The sequence below is a fragment of the Theropithecus gelada genome, chromosome 1 (genome assembly GCF_003255815.1).
Source record: "Theropithecus gelada isolate Dixy chromosome 1, Tgel_1.0, whole genome shotgun sequence".
Taxonomy (NCBI): Eukaryota; Metazoa; Chordata; class Mammalia; order Primates; family Cercopithecidae; genus Theropithecus; species Theropithecus gelada.
Genome location: NC_037668.1, coordinates 12446303 through 12468212, shown reverse-complemented (window position 1 = coordinate 12468212; position 21910 = coordinate 12446303). Strand labels below are relative to the sequence as shown.

At 39.9% G+C, this 21910-nt stretch overlaps 1 protein-coding gene across 3 annotated transcripts in view; it reads right to left on the bottom strand.

Annotated features, from left to right (window-relative positions):
* LOC112618235 (myomegalin) overlaps positions 1–21910 on the bottom strand; it is a 349895-nt gene that overhangs the window by 297881 nt on the left and 30104 nt on the right. For all 3 annotated transcript variants that reach the window (XM_025375027.1, XM_025375035.1, XM_025375071.1), the window contains exons 2-3: positions 7144–7199; positions 1766–1917 (exon numbers count right to left, since the gene is read on the bottom strand). In XM_025375027.1, coding sequence (XP_025230812.1) covers positions 1766–1917; positions 7144–7199 — 208 coding nt within the window. The remainder of the gene's footprint in view (positions 1–1765; positions 1918–7143; positions 7200–21910) is intronic.

Genomic DNA, 21910 nt, shown 5'->3' with positions numbered 1-21910 from the left:
TCTCAATGTAAGGGAACATGCAGGCTGGCTGTCCTTTAGAGAGCACCCCACAGTTTTGAGGAGCTCTGCAGCTCTGCTCACCCTTTCTGCATCACAGCAGATCCAAAAGGTGAAAAAAAAAAGGAGGGGGTTGCGGTGTTAGCATCCTTGCTCCCCCCACCAGCACCACACAGCTGTTCAGAGGTTTAGTCTTCAAAAGCCTCTTAATTATCATGCAAACTCTCCGTGTCTTTAAAAAAAATACACACAGTATACATGAGAACGCTGAGCAAAAAAGATGAAGAATAGGCTGATAATTATTAGGCACATGTTATATGGTGCATATTCTTTGCCCACAGAAATATCTGGTAGGATGTACAGAAAGTATTGGTGAAATATTTCTACTTACAAATTGAGGAGAGATGGGGTAAACCCAGGTCAACGCAAACATTTTTGAAATTAGAATTTTACTTTATTTTTTTTTTCTGTCAAAAGTTATCAATTCCAGAATGAGAGAAACCCCAGTATTTTACAATTTACACATTACTTACGTGGGACCTGCTCGCTGGGTATCCCTGAGGGGGCACCAAAGAGCTATTTCTTTCTGTAGAGCACAGGAGTGTAAGAAATTCCAGCTGCCTGTTTCTGGGCTATTTAAAACCCAGTAACTTCTACAGACTTCCTGGGATCAACCCAGCTCACAGGGAGCTGGGGAATCTGTATTACATTATCAGTTATTGTTTTTGGTCAAATCTAAGAACAAACATATGAAGAAGCAGAGCACGCAGCACTGGTTCAGGAGGTTCAAGCAACATTATCAGATTCTTGTTGAGAAACAAACGGTTGTTACTGCGCCACCGCATACTGCAGACAATTCCTAGATATCGAGAGAGGTCCAAGCGAGCAACAGAGAATACAATACTAGCTGCTGGACTGGGACTCCCGGGCTTACTATGTTGCAGCTACAGATTCTCAGAATGCCATTTAAACTTCCTGAGTTTATCTGAGAAGTAAGCCAAGGGTATAGGTGATGAGGCAGCATTTACTGGTATAGTTAGTCCCCCTTTATCCACAGTTCTGCTTTCCATGGTGTCAGTTACCCATAGTCAACCACAGTCTGAAAATATTAAATAGAAAATTCCAGAAATGAACAACTCATAAATTTAAAATTGCACATTGTTCTGAGTAGCATGATGAAATCTCGTGCTTTCCACTCCATCTCACCCTTGAATCATCCCTTTGTCCAGCACATCCAGGCCGTATACATTGCCCACCAGTTAGTCACTCAGTAGCTGTCTGGGTTATCAGATTGTTGCAGTATCACAGCGCGGTGTTCAAGTAACTCCTATTTTACTTACTAATGTAAAAGTGCAAGAGTAGTAATGCTGGTATATTGTTATAATTGTTCTATGTTATTATTAACTATTGTCAATCTCATTAACAATTTATAAATTAAACTTTATCATAAGCATGTATGTATAGAAAAAAACATAGTAAATATAGGGCTCAGTACTACGCAGTTTGAGGCATCCAAAGGGGGTATTAGAATGTACTCCCTACAGATAAGGGGGGGCTGCTGTACAGGCAAGGGGGTCCATAAATCACACCCCCCAGCACACAGCTAACAGAGCATATGTTTATTGGGACACATGCTCTTGAAAGAGACACCATAATGATAATACCATCCATAATCCAGACCAATCCATTGGTCATATTTTTATAAGACATCACTATTCCATAGTACTGCTTCTAATTGGGATAACAATTATCCACTCACATGACTTACCTTCTCAAAGTCTCGAAGAGCCTGGGTCTGTACCTGAGGAGGTTTCTCAAATGCTCTCAAGGAATATGTCTGCACAAAGGGGACCTTTTCACCACTTCTCCAGATCTGTGACTGCACTGGAGGGCCTCGATCTTTAGTGTCACTAAGAAAAGCTGTCAGTGAAACAGAACAACAACAAAAAAGGTTTATATAATAATGGCACTAGGATCATTCTGACTGGCACATTTCAGCAGAATTCAGTTTCTGCAAAATACAAACTCAATCTAGGCCACATAGAAAAAGTTTACATAAAGCAGCCTGTGGTAGATCATATTAATAGCCATCCCCAGTGAATCAAACTAGTTTGTGTCCATATGCCTTTGCAATATGATACTCCTGCCATCAAGAAATGAAGCCTATTTCCCCAGCTCTTGAATCTGGGTTGGCAAAGTGGCTTGCCTTGACTGGCAGAATATGATAAAAGTGCTACTGTATGAGTTCCAGAGACTAGCTTTGAGAGGCCTTGCATTTCTGCTCTTGCCTTATTAGCATCCCAAGTCAACCATGCTGTGAAGAAGTCAGTCTACCCCACCGGAGAAGGAAAGGCTGTTCAGGGAAGTGAAGATGCCCCAGCTGACAGTCACCACCTGCCAGACATGTCAGCAAGGCTGTCTGAGATCTTAAGTACCAGTCAAGCCATCAGAATGTTGCAGCCATTTGAGTGATCCCAAGTGAGACCAGCAGTGACAATGCCCAGTTTGCCAAAACAGAATTGTGAGAAATAATAAATCATTGTTGTTTTAAGCCAGGTGTGGGCAGACTTTTTCTTAAAGGACCAGACAGTGTTTTAGGCTTGTGGGTCATATCATCTCTGTCACAGGTACTCAACTCTACACTGTAGCACGGGGCAGACACAGACCATCTGTAAATCAATGAGTGTGACTGTGTGGCTATAAATCTTTACTTATAAAAACTGGCTGTTGGTCCATGGGCTGTAGTTTGCTGCTGACCCCTGTTTTAAGTCACTAAGTTTTGGGATGGTTTGTCACATAACAAAAGGTAACCAAAACAGTCTAAAGGAAAGAACCAAGCTACTAGCAAACTCTATCTACAAATATCTCTACAGATAATTTTTCAGGTTACTATTTAGTAATAGTAACAATTGTAACAACCAACATATTTAAAGGGCATTACATATTACAAAATAGTTTCACGTGAATTATTTCATTTATGAAATCACTGCAATGAGTGAAATAGACATAAGTGATTATTAAATCCATTTTACTGATGAATAAGTAAAGGTTCAGAAAGTTTGCTTGTCCAAGATCACATTGCTAAAAAGTGGCAGAACCAATCCCATATTTTCTCCATCTGTCTTTCTTAGCAGTATGCTACTACTGTGTTATTTTAGCAATTAAAGGGATTGCAACAGGTCTGAGAGTGGGGAAAACAGGTAAAGAGTCAGAGATTCAATCACTCCATTAACCAATGGAAGCATTGCTTTGGAAGAACCTAGTGGAGTCTAAGCCGTAATTAACCCTATGCTTGCTTTTGAAAAGTAACATTGTTAAAGAATGAGAAATCAGAGCCTCTGTCAAACAAAGTACACAGAGGACTCCATGTTGGGGCAGAGTTGGAGTTACAGACTCAGGTAGAAAACATAGAAAGCTACATTACTTTCTTGGCTGACGGAAGGAAATAACCTTTACTATGGAACTACTTTTTAAATAAGAAAGAAGACAATCATGGCAAAGTATTAAGCTCTACAGACAGTGTCAGGGCAAGTAAGCAAAACAGGTACAGGGTGACTGCCTTGCTGAGGAAAAGTTAACTAGACACTTGGGCAAAGGAGATCCAAGGCAGTAAGAGGTAAAATGCCATTGCATGCTTTTCTTCCTATCTCTTTTTCTTTCTCTCTTTTTCTTTCTCTCTTTCTCACTCTCTCCCTTCCTTCCTTCTTTTCTTCCTTTCTCTTTCTTTTTTCTTTCTCTTTCCCTCCTACCTCTCTGCCGGCCTCCTTCCTTCCCTCCCCTCCCTCCACTTCCCTCCCTCCCTCCCTCCCTCCCTCCCTCCCTCCCTCCCTTCCTTCCTTCCTTCCTTCCTTCCTTCCTTCCTTCCTTCCTTCCTTCCCTCCCTCCCTCCTCTCTCCCTCCTTCCCTGCCTTCTTTCCTTCATTCTGCCAACTTGCCAGAAGGAGCCCAAGAAAAAGCACCCAGATGCTTCAGTCAACTTCTTAGAATTCTTTTTTTTTATGTTCAGAAAAGATGGAAATTCATTTCTGCTAAAGAGAAAGAAAAAATTTGAAGACAGGGTGAAGGTGAACAGGCCCATTATAAGAAAGAAACAAAAATCTATATTCTCTCTGCAAGGAAATGAGAGAGAGAAAGAGAAAGAGAGAGAGAGAGAAAAGAAGTCCCAGGATTCTAATGTACCAAAGGGATCTCCTTTTTCTTGTTTTGTTCTGAAAATTGCCCCAGAAGAGCACAGGAGAACATCTCGGCTAATTCATTGGTGATGTTGTAAGGAAACTGAGAGAAATGAAAGAAATGAAGAATTACTGCTGCAGATAATATACAGCCTTGAGGAAAGAAAGGCTTTTAAGATCATAGATATAAAGGCTATTGCTGTATTCTGGGATAAAAGAAAGTCTGATGCAGGGAAAACGGAAGTTGGAAAAACTGGAAAAAGAAAAAAGAAGAAAGAAAAAAGGACTGGAAAGACATTGATGAATAGAAAGATGAAAAGGGTGAAGAAAAAATGATGATAGTCAGTGGGGTGATTTTAAAAGAGGCTTTTGTTTTGTTTTGTTTTTTAAATTTGTTTTTTGTGTGTGTGTGTATGAGTTTGTTTTTTGCCTAAAAGTATTTAACTCCCCATTACACCACTGATTTCAAAGAAAAAAACTGAAATGTAAGATCATATCATTTGTTTTTAAACTGAACACTGTACACTGTCTTTTTATTTTTGCAAAATTAATGTAGTATCCAGTGTGTCTTTAGATAACCCTGTCCTTAATGATATTTTCAATAGCCACTAACCTTGCCTGGTACTGTGTGGGGGTTTAAACTAGAACAGAAATTTAAAGCAGGCTTTATTGGTGCATAGCACAAATCAATTACATATATATGGAGATATTATTTTTTTTGCTCTTCAATTGTTTTTCATGCAGCTTACCCAATATAATTGTTCTGTTAGTTGCATACTACTCTGTGATAGCAAATAATAAAATAATTATGATGATATTGCACCTGTTTGGGTGATATTCTGAATGTTTCTAAGTAAATGCAAAATTTTTAATTAAAAGTAATTAGAGGCTGGGCATGGTGGCTCACACCTGTAATCCCAGTATTTTGGGAGGTTGAGTCAGGCGGATCATTTGAGGTCAGGAGTTCAAGACCAGCCTAACCAACATGGTGAAACCCCATCTCTGCCAAAACTATAAAAATTAGCCAGCTGTGGTGGCAGGCGCATGTAATCCCAGCTACTCCGGAGGCTGAGGCAGGAGAATTGCTTGAACCTGGGAGGCAGAGGTTGCAGTGAGCCAAGATGGCACCACAGTACTCCAGCCTGGGTGACAGAGCAAGACTCTGTCTCAAAAATAAATAAATAAATAAATGTAAATAGAAAAAATGATTTCTTCCACATTTAGGTGAAATTAAATATACTACTAAGGGGAAGATAATTTGATAAGACAGAATAACAATACTTTATAGTTAGATTGGTGGATATGATAGAAAGAGCAATGCCTTGAGGCTTAGATTTGAATCCTGACCACTTGCCAATTGTGGGAATTTAGGCAAATCTCTTAGTTTTGCTGATATATTGCCTCTGTAAAAACAGGGATAATAATATCTGCTTTATAGAGCTGTTATATGGATTAAATAAAATAATAAATAAAAGCACCTTGCCACATGTCTTATATGTAGTAAGCATTTTATCCATTCCCCTCACATTTTTGCCCTAGTCCTTCATTTTTTGCCTCAAAATGTAGAATATTGACATTTAAAATGTTGAGCATAGTAACCCTTGGAATTTGTGGATTTAACACACAATTTCAAATACTAATTTTAAGTGACTCTGAAATTCTTAACTTATTCAAATTAAAAACTTTTTTCCAAATTGTGCATATAAGCAATCTGTGCTTCCAGGCTGTTACAAAAAAGGCAAAGAACTTAGCAAGAAAGTAAAACCCTCAGGTTGAGAACAAGTTTTATGAAAAATAGACCCCAAAAGAATGTTATCTTCTCTTTGGTTTTGCAATTCAAGTAGATCTCTGTCTAATGTTAGCGCACTAATAATTGTGCTGTTGTTAGGAATACATTAATAGTACAATAGGTAAGATACTGAGTGCTTATTCCTTGACAGCCTCTGTACTAAAAGCTTTTCTCCATCTCACGTATGAGATTAACATTATTATTATACCCATTTTATTTATTTATTTATTTATTTATGTTTTATTTTTTGAGACTGAGTCTGCTCTATCACCCAGACTGGAGTGCAGTGCCACGATCTCGGCTCACTGCAACCTCTGCCTCCTGGATTCAAGAGATTCTCCAGCCTCAGTCTCCTGTGCAGCTGGGATTACAGGCATGGGCCACCATGTCCAGCTAATTTTTGTATTTTTGGTGGAGACAGGGTTTCACCATGTTGGCTAGCCTGGTCTTGAACTCCTGATCTCAGGTGATACGCCCACCTCAGCCTCCCAAAGTGCTGGGATTACATGCTTGAGCCATTGTGCTCGGCCTATTATACACATTTTAACTGTGTATTAAGATAGAGCTTTCATTTTAGTAGCATAATTTATTTTAATCATTGTACAAGTGAGTTTAGCCTTGCAATTACAGAATCATTAAAAGTATGAAGAATTCACATAAGTATCTGTAATGATTTACTGTACTGTGCTGCTTCTCAGTACATAGAATTATATCTAGCTTATAATTCTCAGTGTGAAATTGCTACAGTAGTATGTGCAAATTTGGAAATGCACAAAAGTTTGAAGATATTGCCATGATGAATTTAAAGAGGCCGTAATTCAAGAGAATTATGATCAATAGAAAACCAAGAATTGGCCAAGTGCCAATTTCTCCCACACACTTTGGAAAGCTGAAGTGGGTGTATCGCTTGAGGTCAGACATTCAAAACCAGCCTGAGCAACATAGCAAGACTCCCATCTCTAAAAAAAAATATTAAAAATTAGGCATATGTCTGTAGTCCCAGCTACTCAGGAGGCTGAGGTGGAAGGACAGCTTGACCCCAGGAGTTTGAGGCTGCAGTGAGCTATGATCACACCACTGCACTACATCCATAGTAAGAGAGTGAGACCCTGTCTCAAAAGAGAAACAAATGAATAAACAAAAGAAACAAAGAATTTAACAAGGCAAGGCCCATAGCATCCTTACCTGCTGTGTGACTTGTTCTGGGTACCATCTCCCCATCATCCTCTGCAAAATAATCTCTGTGGAGAGAAACACATCATTAATGAATGAGTTACTACCCCACAAGGCTCCCAATCCCAGGGATCAAGGAGAAGACACCTACCTATTTGTTGTTTCTATTTATCTCTCTGCAAGTATTTACTAAGCTTCTATTATGTATCAAGGACAGTGTCAAGTGCTGGGGATACAAAGGCAAACACCACAGAAGAGCTCCTGTTCTCAATAAGTACGTGAGAGCCAGCCTTTAAATAATTTCACAAGTATTAGCTACTATTGTAGTAAATGTTGTGAAGGAAAATGCAGAGGGAACTTAACTAGCACAGGGACTCAGAGAAACTCAGGGAAAGGAACGTTTAAATGTAGATGAGAGGATGTCAACCAGGTGTAGAATGGGAGACTGGGAGTGGGAGAGTGTTCCACCATGAGAGAACAGCAAAGGCCCCGAGTCAGAAAGGACTCTGGCCTGTTAGAGGAACAAAGAAAGCTAACGTTGCAACCAAGCCATGCAGGACCTGTGGTATGGGGTAAGGCTACTGAGTCTAGTGTGAAAAGCTATGGGAAGTCAATGAAGGATTTTAAATGAAGGAAAGCGTGGTAATGATCAGATTTATATTTTAGATAGGTCATTCTAGCTGCATTCTGGCTCTACACAGTGAGACTGTGGAGGGGCAAAAATGGATGGTGAGAGTCTATATTCCAAATAGGAAGTTGTGATGGTTTAACAAAGGGGAAATTTTAAAAATTCAAGATATGTTTAGAAAGTAGAATTGACACAGAAACCTTGAAAAACAGATAAAGTTTATGAGTGGAAATGTTAATAACACCATGATTCAGTAGCAAGAGGTGTGTCTGTTCATCATAGTAAATACCACCATCCCTAGCAGAGAGGGGACAGTATCTCAAAATGTATTCAACAAATACTTGTCAAGCCCATGCTATGTTTTTAGGCACTGTTGTAAGCTCCACAAATGCAGCAGTGAGCAAAACAGACAAAAATACCTGCACTCATGGAATGTTTACAGTAAGGGGAGACGAATAAATAAATTGTATAGTAGCGCTTGGAAACAAATGCTATTAAAAAAAAAGTAAAGTGAGGAATGTGGATAGGGAGAGCTGGAGGTAGGAGGAGGTAGAGGGGATTGCAATTTTCAGTAGACAAGGCTGCTCTATGAAGCCATAAGGATAGGCATGGAGGTCTCTAGGGAAAGAGTCTTCTAAGCAGAGAACATAAAATGCAAAGGCCCATAAGAGGGAGCATACTAGTTAGTGGCTGGGCGCAGTGAGCACGTGGTGAGTAGTAGGAGGCGAGGTCAGGGAAGTAATGGGAGGACTGGGCAGAGGGCACAGACTGTTTGAAGCCTTTCAGGACACAGGGAGGCATTTAGCCACTAGAGTCTTGTGAATCAAAAAGAAAGACGGACTCAGTGACTAATGTTTTAAAGGGCGGCCAGCTACTGTCTTGACAACTGACTGTCTAATGGGGAAGTCAGAAACAGATTATTGCAATGGCCCTACAGAAAGATGCTTTCAATAGATAGCTTATTCTTTAAACTCTTGAGGGCTCCCAAGAATTCTGTAAACAGAGATTTAAAGGACTTCTCTCTCTCTCTCTCTTTTTTTTTGAGACAGAGTTTTTCTCTTGTTGCCCAGGCTGGAGTGCAATGGCACGATCTCGGCTCACCACAACCTCCGCCTCCCAGGTTCAAGCGATTCTCCTGCCTCAGCTTCCCCAGTAGCTGGGATTACAGGCGCCTGTCACCATGCCTGGCAAATTTTGTATTTTTAGTAGAGATGGGATTTCTCCTTATTGGTCAGGCTGGTCTCGAACTCCTGTCCTCAGATGATCCGCCAGCCTCGGCCTCCCAAAGTACAGAGATTACAGGAGTGAGCCACCACGCCCAGCCTGCAGGACTCCTCTTTTTAAAAGCCAGAAGATATTCACAGGGAGGCAGAGGAGGATCTGGCATTTGCTTGGAAATTGGTGGTTTTTTCTTCCCTGCCTCAGGGCTGGATCTTGGCAGAAATCTTCACTTAGTTAAGTCCCAGATGGACATGAAAATACCAGACAGGGCACATTGGGCTGCACATGCCACCTGACAATTATTTTGTATCTAAAAGTAGATCACCAGCTTGTGATCCTTCCAGGCCCCCTGCCTCTTTCCCTTCTCCTCCTTAAAAGCTTTCCCTGAGAGTAAACAATGCCAAAGAGGAAGGTACTACATACACACTCCCCTCTGTGGAGGTAAAATAGAAGGATGTCAAAACTATCAACCAGAACAATGTCTTAAAAAAATTTGTGGGGAAAAAATTTATACTTAGCTGCTGCTATTCACTGAGCATTTCTGCCTAGTCCACAGACAAAGGTGGCTGCATCTGCTGTCAGGAGCAAGGTCAACCCTCAGGCCAAATTCAGCCCATCCGACATGTTTTATTCAGCCCACACAAGTTTGACCCATTTCTAACTGCTCTTGGGAAATGACTGGGTCTACCAACACTGTGCCTGCCTTCCCACACAGGGGGATAACTTGCCCCCTTTACACAGGACAGGGATGTGTTTTCCAGTTTGCCACAGTTCCTGCCACTCCCTGTCCTTGTCGTCCCTCATTCACTTAATTATGATACTTGTCTGGCATCTTGCAGGCTTCTGATGCTGTTACCCCAGTACAGACCAAGTGCAGACAGAATTTCATTTCTGCTTTCTTAAGACGCAGTCTTGAGAAACCCATTGGCTTCAACACACAATTAATTAATTTGTGGTGACAAGCTACTATACTGGCTTGTATGTCACTTTCACCTCTCTGGGTATTAGTTTTCTCTAATATTTATAAAAGAAGGACATGAATTTCTAAGGTTCCTTACAGTAATTATGCAATTCTATTCTAATAGATGCTTAAACATAAAACCCATTTTAACACTGTCCAAGGATCCAGGGTACCTTCCAGACATGATCTCACTCAATCTTCTCTGCTCTGCAGATTACTCATTATAGGTCAAGAGCAAGCTACAACATAGCAATACATATCAGCCCTACCAGACACCTCACCCTTCCCGCTTCACCCACATCCACTCTGAGCACACTGCCTGCCCGATATGAATCAATAACTGGAAGGATAGAGAGGTCACTTTAGATGGGTACTGAGTTAATAAGCATACTCTCAGTGTCTCAGGAGATTTTTAAGAAATCACTTTAGCTCTATTAACAGCTCAAGTTCCCTCTCTTATTGCCAGAGAAAGGGGCTCACTCAGCTGCTCCACAAGTTAGAAAGGAATCTGATGCTCCCCAAGGGAAGGGGCTCAGAGTGAAGAAACACAGTATATATACCCTGTGGTCTCGGTACTCAGAATCTATTGAGGGAAGCAGGAGTATGACTCAGAGAGATAATTATTAGAAAAATTAGATTTAACAGAGATTTCAGAACATAAATAAGATAGCAATTAATTTTGTCCCGATGGGGAGTGGGCTGGGGCAAGGCTGTGGCGGGGGAAGTCTAGGAAATTAACAGAAAACAGAAAACACCGAATCTAGGTCTTAAAGAATGGGCGTAAATACACAAGGAAACATAACAAAGACCCAATGACAGGAAGATGAACGGTGTGTTCAGGGGGCTTTCATTTTGTTTTCCCCTTCACAACAGCCCCCTCCATCTTCCTGCCCCCAGCCTGAGGAGCCCTAAACTGCCTCCTAGGACATCTTCCAACTTCCTGTTTACCTTTCCCCCACCTCAAGCCTTCCTGCCCGAGTGCTCACCCTCAGGTGGAAATATGAAGGAAAGCCAAGGGTGAAACTGTTTCTTCATTTGCACCTCCCTCCTCAAACAGTATAGCTTAGAAGCCCCCAAAATCATTTAAAATAATGTCAGCAAGAAAGGGGCTAAGATTTACATCACTGTGCAAATACCCATAGAAACACACTAGAAAAGAACCCAGAGAAGTGAAAAGGCCGCAAGTTTAGAATGGTAGAAAATACACTGAGCATCCTCCCCCTTTTTTTCTTTTTACCATTTTTCCCAAAAGGCTAATTCTTATTTTTAAAAAGCTTGAATAGTGTATTTTTAGTTAATTTACATTATTCTTCCTAATTAATGACCTTGATAAAAGATGAACTCTGGAAATGATTCCGTTCGGCGTGGCCTCTCAAACAGTGAGGGGCATGTGGCATGACAGCAAGACTGCTGAAGTTTGCTCTTCCTTGGGGTCCTCACAGGAGTAGGCATTGAACCAAACACAGATTCTGTTCCAATTCCCATATTCTTGGAGCTCATTTAACATGAGTTGCTGGTTTCTGTTTCAAATTGAATAAATCTTTCAAATGTTCCAAGATCCACTTTTCCTATTTTTAATTTACAGCTATATTCAACTATGGCAAACACAAAAGGGTCAGAATGAGAGGAACTGTGGCCTATTTTTTGATATGTGAAGCTCTGGCCCTGACAATTTATAAATGGTAAGATTCCAGAAATAGTGTCAACTTAAAAACAAAGACATCTACAGTTAATTTCTGGACTGCTGGTACATAACTTTACAATTCCAAAGGTTTTCTTGTGCTAGAATTTTCCTCAATACTAATCTTGTATTAAATGAACATACTATTATTAATATTATTATTTTGTTTTTTTGTTTTTTGAGACGGAGTCTTGCTCGTCGCCCAGGCTGGAGTGCAGTGGCCTGATCTTGGCTCACTGCAAGCTCCGCCTCCCGGGTTCATGCCATTCTCCTACCTCAGCCTGCCCAGTAGCTGGGACTACAGGTGCCCACCACCACGCCCGGCTAGTTTTTGTATTTTTTTTTTTTTTAGTAGAGATTGGGTTTCGCTGTGTTAGCCAGGATGGTCTCGATCTCCTGATCTTGTGATCCGCCCACCTCGGCCTCCCAAAGTTCTGGGATTACAGGTGTGAGCCACCGCGCCTGGCCTAAATGAACATATTATTATCATGGACAACCATCACCACTCCACCAATGCTGCCTCTGAAATTTACTGAATGCTTGATACTTTTCTAGGCATCAGTTCATTCAGAAGTCATAGAATCCTGTGAAGTAGGTACTGTTATCCCTGTTTACAGATGAGGATCAACAAGGGACTTGGAAGGATAAAGTAATTTGCCCAAGATCGCACAGCTAGTTAGTGTCAGAGCCTGAACTTGAAAGCTGTATCTATTTGACTCCAAACTTTTACTCTTCCCAATACGCCCTATTTCTAACCACACATTTACTGGGAACCTCCTTTGTACCTGTGTTGACTCCAGGGAACTGACCCCTGAGAAGCTGAGGCAAAAGGAAGGGTGGACTGTTTGCTCTACTAATGAGATGGAATTTTTGTCTCAAACCCTGACACAAATTTTTTCTTTGACTATCAACTTATCCCTGATGGGCACAGCTTACACTTGAGTATTTGAGTACTGGTGTAACAGATGTCATGTAACAAAATAATTAAAATCCCAAAAGGGAAGTGGTTAGTGTGACTTTTTATATAGGTCCTATCATGCAAAGTGAGTCATCCATCATTTTATACTTCTCTATCTCTAACCCACTTTTTTCAGAATATTTACACCTTTCTCCAGCCCCTCCTGTGATAACACTTGGCATTGTCCCTACCCGAGGGAATAAACTGCAAGACAGGAAAGGTGGTGCAAACAGAAACAATTAAAGTGGAAAAGGCATTAGTGAACAAGCTCTGAGACTTCTCAGATTTTTTTTTTTTTCTCTTGCCAAGGAGAGACACTGGATATATTTTCTGTGTTCCAAATGTTGCCAAATACCCTCCCCACAATGTGGCACCAGAATTGCAAAAACACATATTCAGATGCAAATAGGGTAAAAGGCCCAGATGCAGAACGTTAAAACTATTATATAACACAGTGAGATTACCATTTTTTCTCATCTCCAGACCTATCATTATAACCTCTGCAAGTGAGGATGCTTAATTGGCAAAGCCCCCAGAGCAGAGAGAGCATCACGGTGAGCCTCCTTCTGCATGCTGACTAAGTGTGGGCTGACTTGGCACTGATACAGAAACATCCACTGTATTCCAGTACAGGCTGCAATTACACCCTTCACTCAAAGTCTATTCACTGACAGTGACCATCACTCTGAGAGGCTGTTTTCTGGAGTGCTAAGACCCCAATAGCTACAGTGAGCTACAAAATCATTGTGCATCCACAACAACTTCTTTAAGCTTTAGGATCTTTGTTTTGTTTTGGTTTTGGTCCTGCACTAAGTCTTCATCCTAAAGAAAATAAGGAAACTAACATTACTTTCTTGATGCTATTCATCAAGCTTCAGAGAAACCCCTTAATAAGTAAGTAATTATTTTTCTTCACTTTGCCTTCTGAGGTCATCACATATCCAAATATCTAATAAATTTTCATCTACCTCCCCCGCATCAGCCAAGACACAGATATCACTCTTTCAAAAGAGACATGAAAATAACCTGCTTTGGATTCAGTCACATCACCCAGGGATGGTGTATGGTCTCTCCACCCACCTCTGAAACTTACATTTTGCATTTTGCTTTTGGTCCTGGCAATGCACCCTGCAATCCTGTTTTCATTAACAACTAATATCCACAAGGCACTGGAGTATATTGCAGTTGGCTCAATCTTTCTAGACCCCTAGACTGAATGTTAAGAAACAGGTGATTTTTTTCCCCTTTCCACCTTTTATATTCACATAATATTTCAGTTTTTTTTTCTTTACAATGTCTATTTTTAATGATTTTAAAAGAATTACATGACTCTTGTAGAAATTTTGGGAAATGGAAAAGTGTACAGAGAAAAATAAAAATAATTTTTAAAATCCTACCACCTAAAGGCAACATTGATAAAGATTTTTATGTATTTACTTTAGTTGTTCTTCAGTTTATTTGCCTGTGTGAATTCTGCAAATAGAAATAATATTGAACATACAGTTTTTCATCTTGTTTTTATTTACACTACGGAAATCAAAGGTTGTGAGGAATACATTTTTAGAGGAAGAGAGTCAGGGAAGGAGGAGCAGGGGAAAGAGGCAGGTGGGAGGAGGAGGAGAATTTCTCAGCAGCGTTATAGACCTGTTGAGGATTAGTAAGAATGAATCTAGAGTCTTTCTTCTCAGTATGGTTTTATAGCATACTAAAACAACACTCATAGAATCCTCTAGGATTTTAAAATAAAATTGACTAAGGGTTACCAAAATGGGAGATTGTTAAGGCAGTGAGAGATTCTAAAGCAGCGTTGAGAACATGATTCAAAGAGCTGACCCTGACGTCTAGGTTCAGTATGGAGGTGAATAAAGAGCAGATGGCTTGGAAGATACAGAGAGTTGAGGAACTGGAATACATGACGAGATAAACAACATTCAGAAAGAATGAGGAAGTGGGGGACTTGACCTGTGGTCAAAAAGTATAATTTCAGCATTAGAGATCCTAAGGGTGGAAAATCTGGAAGAAAGATGAGCTACAAAAGATGGCTGTGCTTATAGCATACTGAAGTGAATTTGAGTTAAGGCACTGTCAGGTCAAGGTATAACCATGAAATATGTGCATGCCTAGTGACCCCTCTAGAATGTCAGTCTCTGGAAGGGAGGGTTTTTAGATCATTCACTATCATCTGTCCAGCATTAAAGAAGTCTAGATCATAGGAATTTGATGCATATTTCTCTTTCTTTCTTTCTTTCTTTCTTTCTTTCTCTCTCTTTCTTTCTTTGCTTCTTTCTTTCTTTTTTCTTTTTTTTTTGCTTTTCCCATAAGGGAGGAAACAAGATGCATATTTCTTAAACAATGATAAATACAATCTGAATGTATAGTGGCATCAAGCTTTGATAACCTGCTGTATCCATTCTACAATAAAGAGACACCCACCAAACAGACATTCCCATCAGCCTTTTGGGGAATGTTCTCTGGAAAGTTCTTAATAGATGACCTTCTAAGTGCTAGAAACAATGTTAGATGCTGAAGACTTACAGACAAAAACATTCTATTCTGCCGATAAACTTGGAGTATGGAAAATATCAAGTTAAACAACCAGCTACATGCTACAACAGAGTAGGCAGAGCATGTTCTGGCTACAGAAAACACCCAGACCTAGGTTCTAAAAATAATTCCAAAAGGAGGTACTCCTGAATCTAACCTCTGAAGGGTACACAAAGTTATCCCAGCAAAGGCAAGGCTAGATGTGTAGGTGGGAACAACTGGCCTATTAAGGCCCACTCATAATAATTTTAGCTCAGGGTGAATTAAGTCGCAGTGACTCTACAAGTGGCTCCCTGGGTCTGCTGGCAATAATGCTGCTCCTGTGGTGCCAATAATCTGAAAATCTCCAAGTAATACAAGAAAGTAATACAAAGAAAACCTCCAAGTAATACACAGAGAAACCTAAAACCAACTAAATTCCAAACTTTACATGTTGTCATTTGGTAGATACAAATGTGAACTTCTTCCTGCAATAAAAACCTGTGTTGACTTAGGTTAAAAGCAGCATATAAAGGATGTTCCCCATAATCCCCTAACCAAACATGGCATCTGTTTTCTCTTTCCTTGTAATAGACATCCTAATAGGTATACATAGTTTTGATGTAATTTACATCTACCTTTTACTTTCTTATGTTAAAATTTTCTGTTTATTATCATTTCAGGAAACATTTCAGGATAGTAATAGAGATTAACAGCAACAGTGAAGCATTTTACCCTACGGAAGGGTAAAAGTTGGAAATGGAGCTATTAATTCACCTGGGCTTGTCACTTTATGTCAGTGTGCCTCAGTTTCCCCCTTTACAATACAGGGATTCAGGTCTTGAAAAAGAGATTTAAATTGAATGAAATATCCTTCTCATGAGACTATAACTTTAAGGAATTTGCAATGTACTTTCGAGACCTGGAAATGTTGACATAGTTATTCTGCTTCTGAACATCTATCATTCAAAAAATGACGCTGTGGAAGAAGATGCTTTATGCACCTAGATATTTATCAAGTATTATTTGTAATAGTTAAAAACTGGAAATCTACATGCTTTGGGATAGGGTAATGATTTAAAGATATTGTAAATCCACAGCATGTTATTCTACATTATGAACGATAATATACCACATTATGAAATGGAAAATAAATTCATTCTTAAATTATGTGAAATGATAGAAATTATTCAATTTTCTTTGTCAGTCAATGCTTTCTTTTCCTTTTTTTTTTTTTTTTCTGACAGAGTCTTGCTCTGTCACGCAGGCTGGAGTGCACTGGCATGATCTCGGCTCACTGCAACCTCTGCCACCTGGGTTCAAGCGATTCTCACGCCTCGGCCTCCCAAGTAGCTGGGATTACAGGCACCCCCCACTATGCCCACTAATTTTTGTATTTTTAGTAGAGATGGAGATTCAATATGTTGGCCAGGCTGGTCTCGAACTCCTGACCTCAAGTGATCCTCCCACCTTGGCCTCTCAAAATGCTGGGATTACAGGTGAGAGCCACCGCACCAGGCCAGTCAATGCTTTCTATATGTCAGAAGTTGTTGTTTCTTTACACCGTTTGCACCATGACCACGATAAGAAGACACTAGCTGCAAGTTACCTCTTCCCTCACAGGCCTTGGAAAAAACAAGAAATAAAGACGTTTCTGTGGAATGTAACAAGCAGAAAAGGACTGAAGATAATGAGACAGATTAAGGAAAGATGAATCACAGGCTGTGAAAGTGCTATGAAAATAAAACATTATTATTATACAATTTATTATAAATAGTCTACGACTAATTTAGTACTTTAGCCATAAGGGTTCAGAAAAAAGAAATTCAGATCATACTTGTCTTGCTGGCCACAGAACTCAGAAAATGCTCTGAGACAGAGGAAAACAAGTCCTCAGTGCATTTGAGTGTTTTAAAATAGAATCGCATAGAGCCACCTTGGGTCATTATGACATCTCTTGTATTCTGGACTTTCTTCTAACTTTAAATGCTATTTGAATTTTTGCCAGAGACAACTTGTGGAATGTTCTGAGCCCAGTTTGGAATTTTATTTATAAAATGGGGGTAGATTTCAGTAAGAGTAGTGTCCTGGGGCATCCACTGAATGGATGGAAACTCCACCTAGCCTTGAAAATATGATCCCTCAGCCACAGTCAGGCGAGCCTCCCAGGATGGGGAGGGCACCATGAGGAGTCACTTATCCTTTCTGAGACAAAAACAACCCCTTCCCAGTCTTTAGGTATTTTAAACATAGTCCTAGCATGTAGCTGAAAGAAATGGGGGTTGGGGAAGTCAGGTCCAGACTGATCTAGTATGCAGAAAATAAGCATGTAGGAGTGAAACCATTGATTCTGGCAAATTACCCAAGCCAAAATCCAAGTATAGGCCCATTTAAAAGTATGCCAGAGTTTCCAAGGCAGAATTTCCTTCTTAAAATTCAGATAATTAGTTGCTAGCAGTGCTGAATATTAAACAGGAAATTCAACTTCCAAAGATGTTTCAATAAAAGAATTATGAAAACAAGCATTTTGCTAATATGAAGTGTTACATGCAAAGCACCAGCACCATAATAAGTAAAGATATTGGAATTAACTAAGCCTTCATACAACACATACTAGTTGTGTGAACGCCAGCAAATCACTTAACCACTTTAACCTCAGTGGCCATATATCTCTGGTTGTAACTATGTCTTTGTAAACAGGACTCTCTACTAACTCACCATGAATTGAAAGAAAAATAAATGTCCCTGATTCCTCTAGGCTAAAGATTTATACAGAGAAAAACAAATTCAAATAAGCTATCAATGGAGATCTGTTAAGTACAATATAGCTGTGTAAATGGACACCTTGTCTTGCTTGAAGGCTGTACTTCAGAAAAGAAACAAAGTCAAAATTCTTAAATTTTGAAACCAGATCATTACTTTTCTTGAATGTTACTTCCATTTTCCAAATTTTCACAGATACAGCAGGCAAATGCAATTAATGCTTGCATTTTATTAAATCAAATTGCAGGGTAATAGAAAACAAAGCAAAACAGACTAATTTGCTTTCCTTTTCTAACCTTCGGTCTTACAGCTTGCCCTTAAACATTTCTAGTTCACTCTTTTCTTGAGTTATGTGTTCGGGGAAGTTGTATAAGGTTCGTATATGATTCACCTGACATTTACTCAGCTTTCCCATATGCTAGAAACCAGAACATTTCCACTGAAATGGGGAAGAGAATTAGTAATGATTTTTTCAGCATCGAACGATGTGGTAGACTAAAATAATGGCCTTATAAGAATGTCCACATTCCTAATCCCCAGATCCTGTGTATATGCCACTTTCCATAGCAAAAGAGGGCTTTGCAGATGTGATTAAAGATTTTGAGATGAGGAGATTATCCTGGATTATCTCGTTGGGTCCAATGTAATCATAAGAGTCCTAGTAAGAAGGACACTAGAGGGTCAGAATGAGCAAAGGAGATGTGATGATAGAAGCAGAGGCCAGTGACGGCATTGCTGGAAGGGGCTATGAACCCAGAATGTGGGCAGTCTCTAGAAGCCATGAAGGGCAAGGAAGAAATTCTCCTTTAGAGCCTCTAGAAGGAGCACAGTCCTGCTGACACCTTGGTTTTAACCCAAGACCAAAGTTCAGGCTTCTGACCTCCAGAACTTTAAGGCAGTATATTTGTGTTGTTTTAAGCCACTAAGTTTGTGGTGATTTGGCCGGGCGCAGTGACTCACACCTGTAATCCCAGCACTTTGGGAGGCCGAGGTGGGTGGATCACTTGAGGTCAGGAGTTTGAGACCAGCCAGGCTAACATGGTGAAACCCCGTCTCTACTAAAAATACAAAAATTAGCTGGGTGTGGTGCCATGTGCCTGTAACCCCAGCTACTTGGGAAACTGAGGCAGGAGAATCCCTTGAACCTGGGAGGCGGAGGTTGCAGTGAGCCAGGGTCGCACCACCGCACTCCAGCCTGGGCGACAGAGTGAGACTCCATCTGAAAAAAAAAAAAAAAAAAAAAAAGTGTGTGGTGATTTGTTACACCAGCAATAGGAAATTAATACAAACAGTAATCCTGAAATACTGATAATCTTTAAAGCAGAAGGTGTAGGGAGCTGCTAGTCCAGATAGGTGGATGCTAAAAATTTAGAGCAGTAGAAGCTGCTTGCCTGGTTGACACCGGCCCTGCCGGGTGGGAAAACCTCCCCCTCATCATCAAGTTCTTCATCAGCTCCATGAGCTTATTCTTTTGACAACCCTCGCCCTGTTCACGGAAATAAGTCTGAAAGCTGGTGACCAAATCAGCTTTTTGTAAGGCCAGTATATTCATAGAAAATTTGCTACTCTAGAGCCAACCATGCTCTGTCCAATTGATTTAACCAGTGAGTTTAGCAACAGTCAGGTAACAGCCCCAGTGGGTAGGGGGCCTTTCCATTTAGCTGCAGAGGGGCAGATGATGTGTAGCTGGGAGTAGAGCATATCTAACTTTGAGAACTAAAATACAAAGCACGTTGTCCTTTGTGGGTAAATTGAGCAAGTAGCTAGCTTCGGAAGCAAGTCATAAACTGAGTCACCTACAAAACTCTACTAAAATAAAAGCATAGATTTTGGAACTAAACAGTTCAAGGCTATATTTATTTCTCAGCTGTGTGTGTCACTCTGGGCAAATTATTTAATCTTTCTAAAGCTCAATTTGCTTTTCTTAAAAATGAATGTAACATTTACCTTATAGGGTTGTAAGGATTAGGTAAATTAAATATTCAAAGGGATTAGCACACAATGGAAGCTTAATAAATGTTATCGATTATGGTTAATTTTTATTCTTTCAATCCCCTATCCACCGTGTACCCAGAGCAGCCAGTGCATATCTCTGCCTTAGTGTTTATTAAAATTACAGATGATGAGAATGTAAAGCCTTCAAAGGCAGAGACCCAGCCTCATTCATTGCATTCATTGTTTTATTCTTAGCATCTAGCACAGAGTCTGGCCTGTTTGGGGCTCTCAAAATTTATTTATTTATTTATTTGTTTGTTTGTTTGTTTTGAGACAGAATCTCACTGTGTCACCCAGGCTGGAGTGCAGTGGTGCAATCTCAGCTCACTGCAACATCAGCCTCCTGGGTTCAAGGGATTCTCCTGCCTCAGGCTCCTAAGTAGCTGGGACTACAGGTGCAGGCCACCACACCTGGCTAATTTTTGTATTTTTAGTAGAGATGGGGTTTCAGCATGTTGGCCAGTCTGGTTCCGAACTTCTGACCTCAAGTGATCCACCTGCCTCGGCCTCTCAAAGTGTTGAGACTACAGGCATGAGCCATTGCACCCAGACCTCAAACTTTTAATAAATGTTTATGAACTAATCTGATCTCTGAGTTGGGAAGGATCTGAGATGTCAGCCATGATCTGTGATTACAGGATTTTTCCAACTGTGACCCATGAGGTGGAGAAATAAATTCAGTGAATCAGAGCCAACATTTTATTTTTAAAGAAAAAGAATAGAATAGCAAATACCAGAGAGCAAAACACATAGTAATGTTAAGTATTGTTACAAGAAACTTTGTTTGTTACATATGTAAGTGTACTTGGTTGCAATGTAAATATATTACTTATTGTGAGTAGAGGTTAAAAAAAATAATGTGAACATTCTGAATGTTCCACCTTGCCAGCATTTGCTATTTTCTATCTTTTTAATTTCAGCCATTCTGACATGTATACAGCAGCATGGTGTTGTGGTTCTAATTTGCATTTCCCTGATGACTAGTGATATGGAGCACCTTTTCACTATGTTCCCTCCTTTGGATACCCTCTTTAGAATCTCTTTTGTAATCTCTTTAAAAAAACAATCTGGCAGTATTTACTAAATCTGAACATGCATTTCCTATTACCCAGAAATCATACTTCTACTTATTTACTCAACAGAAATGTGTACAAATGTTCACCAAAAGACCTGTACAGAAATGTTCATAGCAACACTGTTTATAATAGCTCCAAACTGGAAATTGCCCAAATGCCTATTAAGAATAGAATGGACAAATAAATTTGATATATTTATACACAATAGAAACCTATTTAAAAGCAAGAATAAATGGACTACAATACCATATAACAGTATAGAACTCCAAAAGCAAAAGATTGAGTGAAAGAAGCCACATACGAAAGAGTAAAAATGGTGTATAATTTTATTTACATAAAGTTCAAAACTAGGCAAAATTATTCTATGGTGTTAAAAATTAGGATAATGGTTATCCTTGGAGTCATCAGGAGGGCTTCAGGGATGCCGGTAATGTTCCCTTTCTCTATCTGAATTCCCATCCCATGAGTATACTCAGTTTGTCAAATTAATTGGACTGTAAATATATAATTTGTGATTTTCCAAATCATTTCTGAATTTGTCTGAAATTGTTACATGTAAATATAAAATTTTTAGAACTTAATAAATAATACTTTTTTCTTCAAGTGTGAAAAACACTGGCAGAGAGCAAAAAGCCGATACACTCACTCGCATCACCATCAAGTAAGTGGTCATCTAGACTTTGCCTGAGTAACTCCAGGGTCAGCAATCTCTACTGCCCAGGCAGCTAACTTGTTAGAAAGCTTTTTCTTTCTTTCTTTTTTTTTTTTTTTTTTTTGGTGAGACGGAGTCTCGCTCTGTCGCCCGGGCTGGAGTGCAGTGGCGCGATCCCGGCTCACTGCAAGCTCCGCCTCTCGGGTTCCCGTCATTCTCCTGCCCCAGCCTCCCGAGTAGCTGGGACTACAGGCGCCCGCCACTGCGCCCGGCTTCTTTTTTTTTTTTTTTTTTTTTTTTGAGACGGAGTCTCGCTCTGTT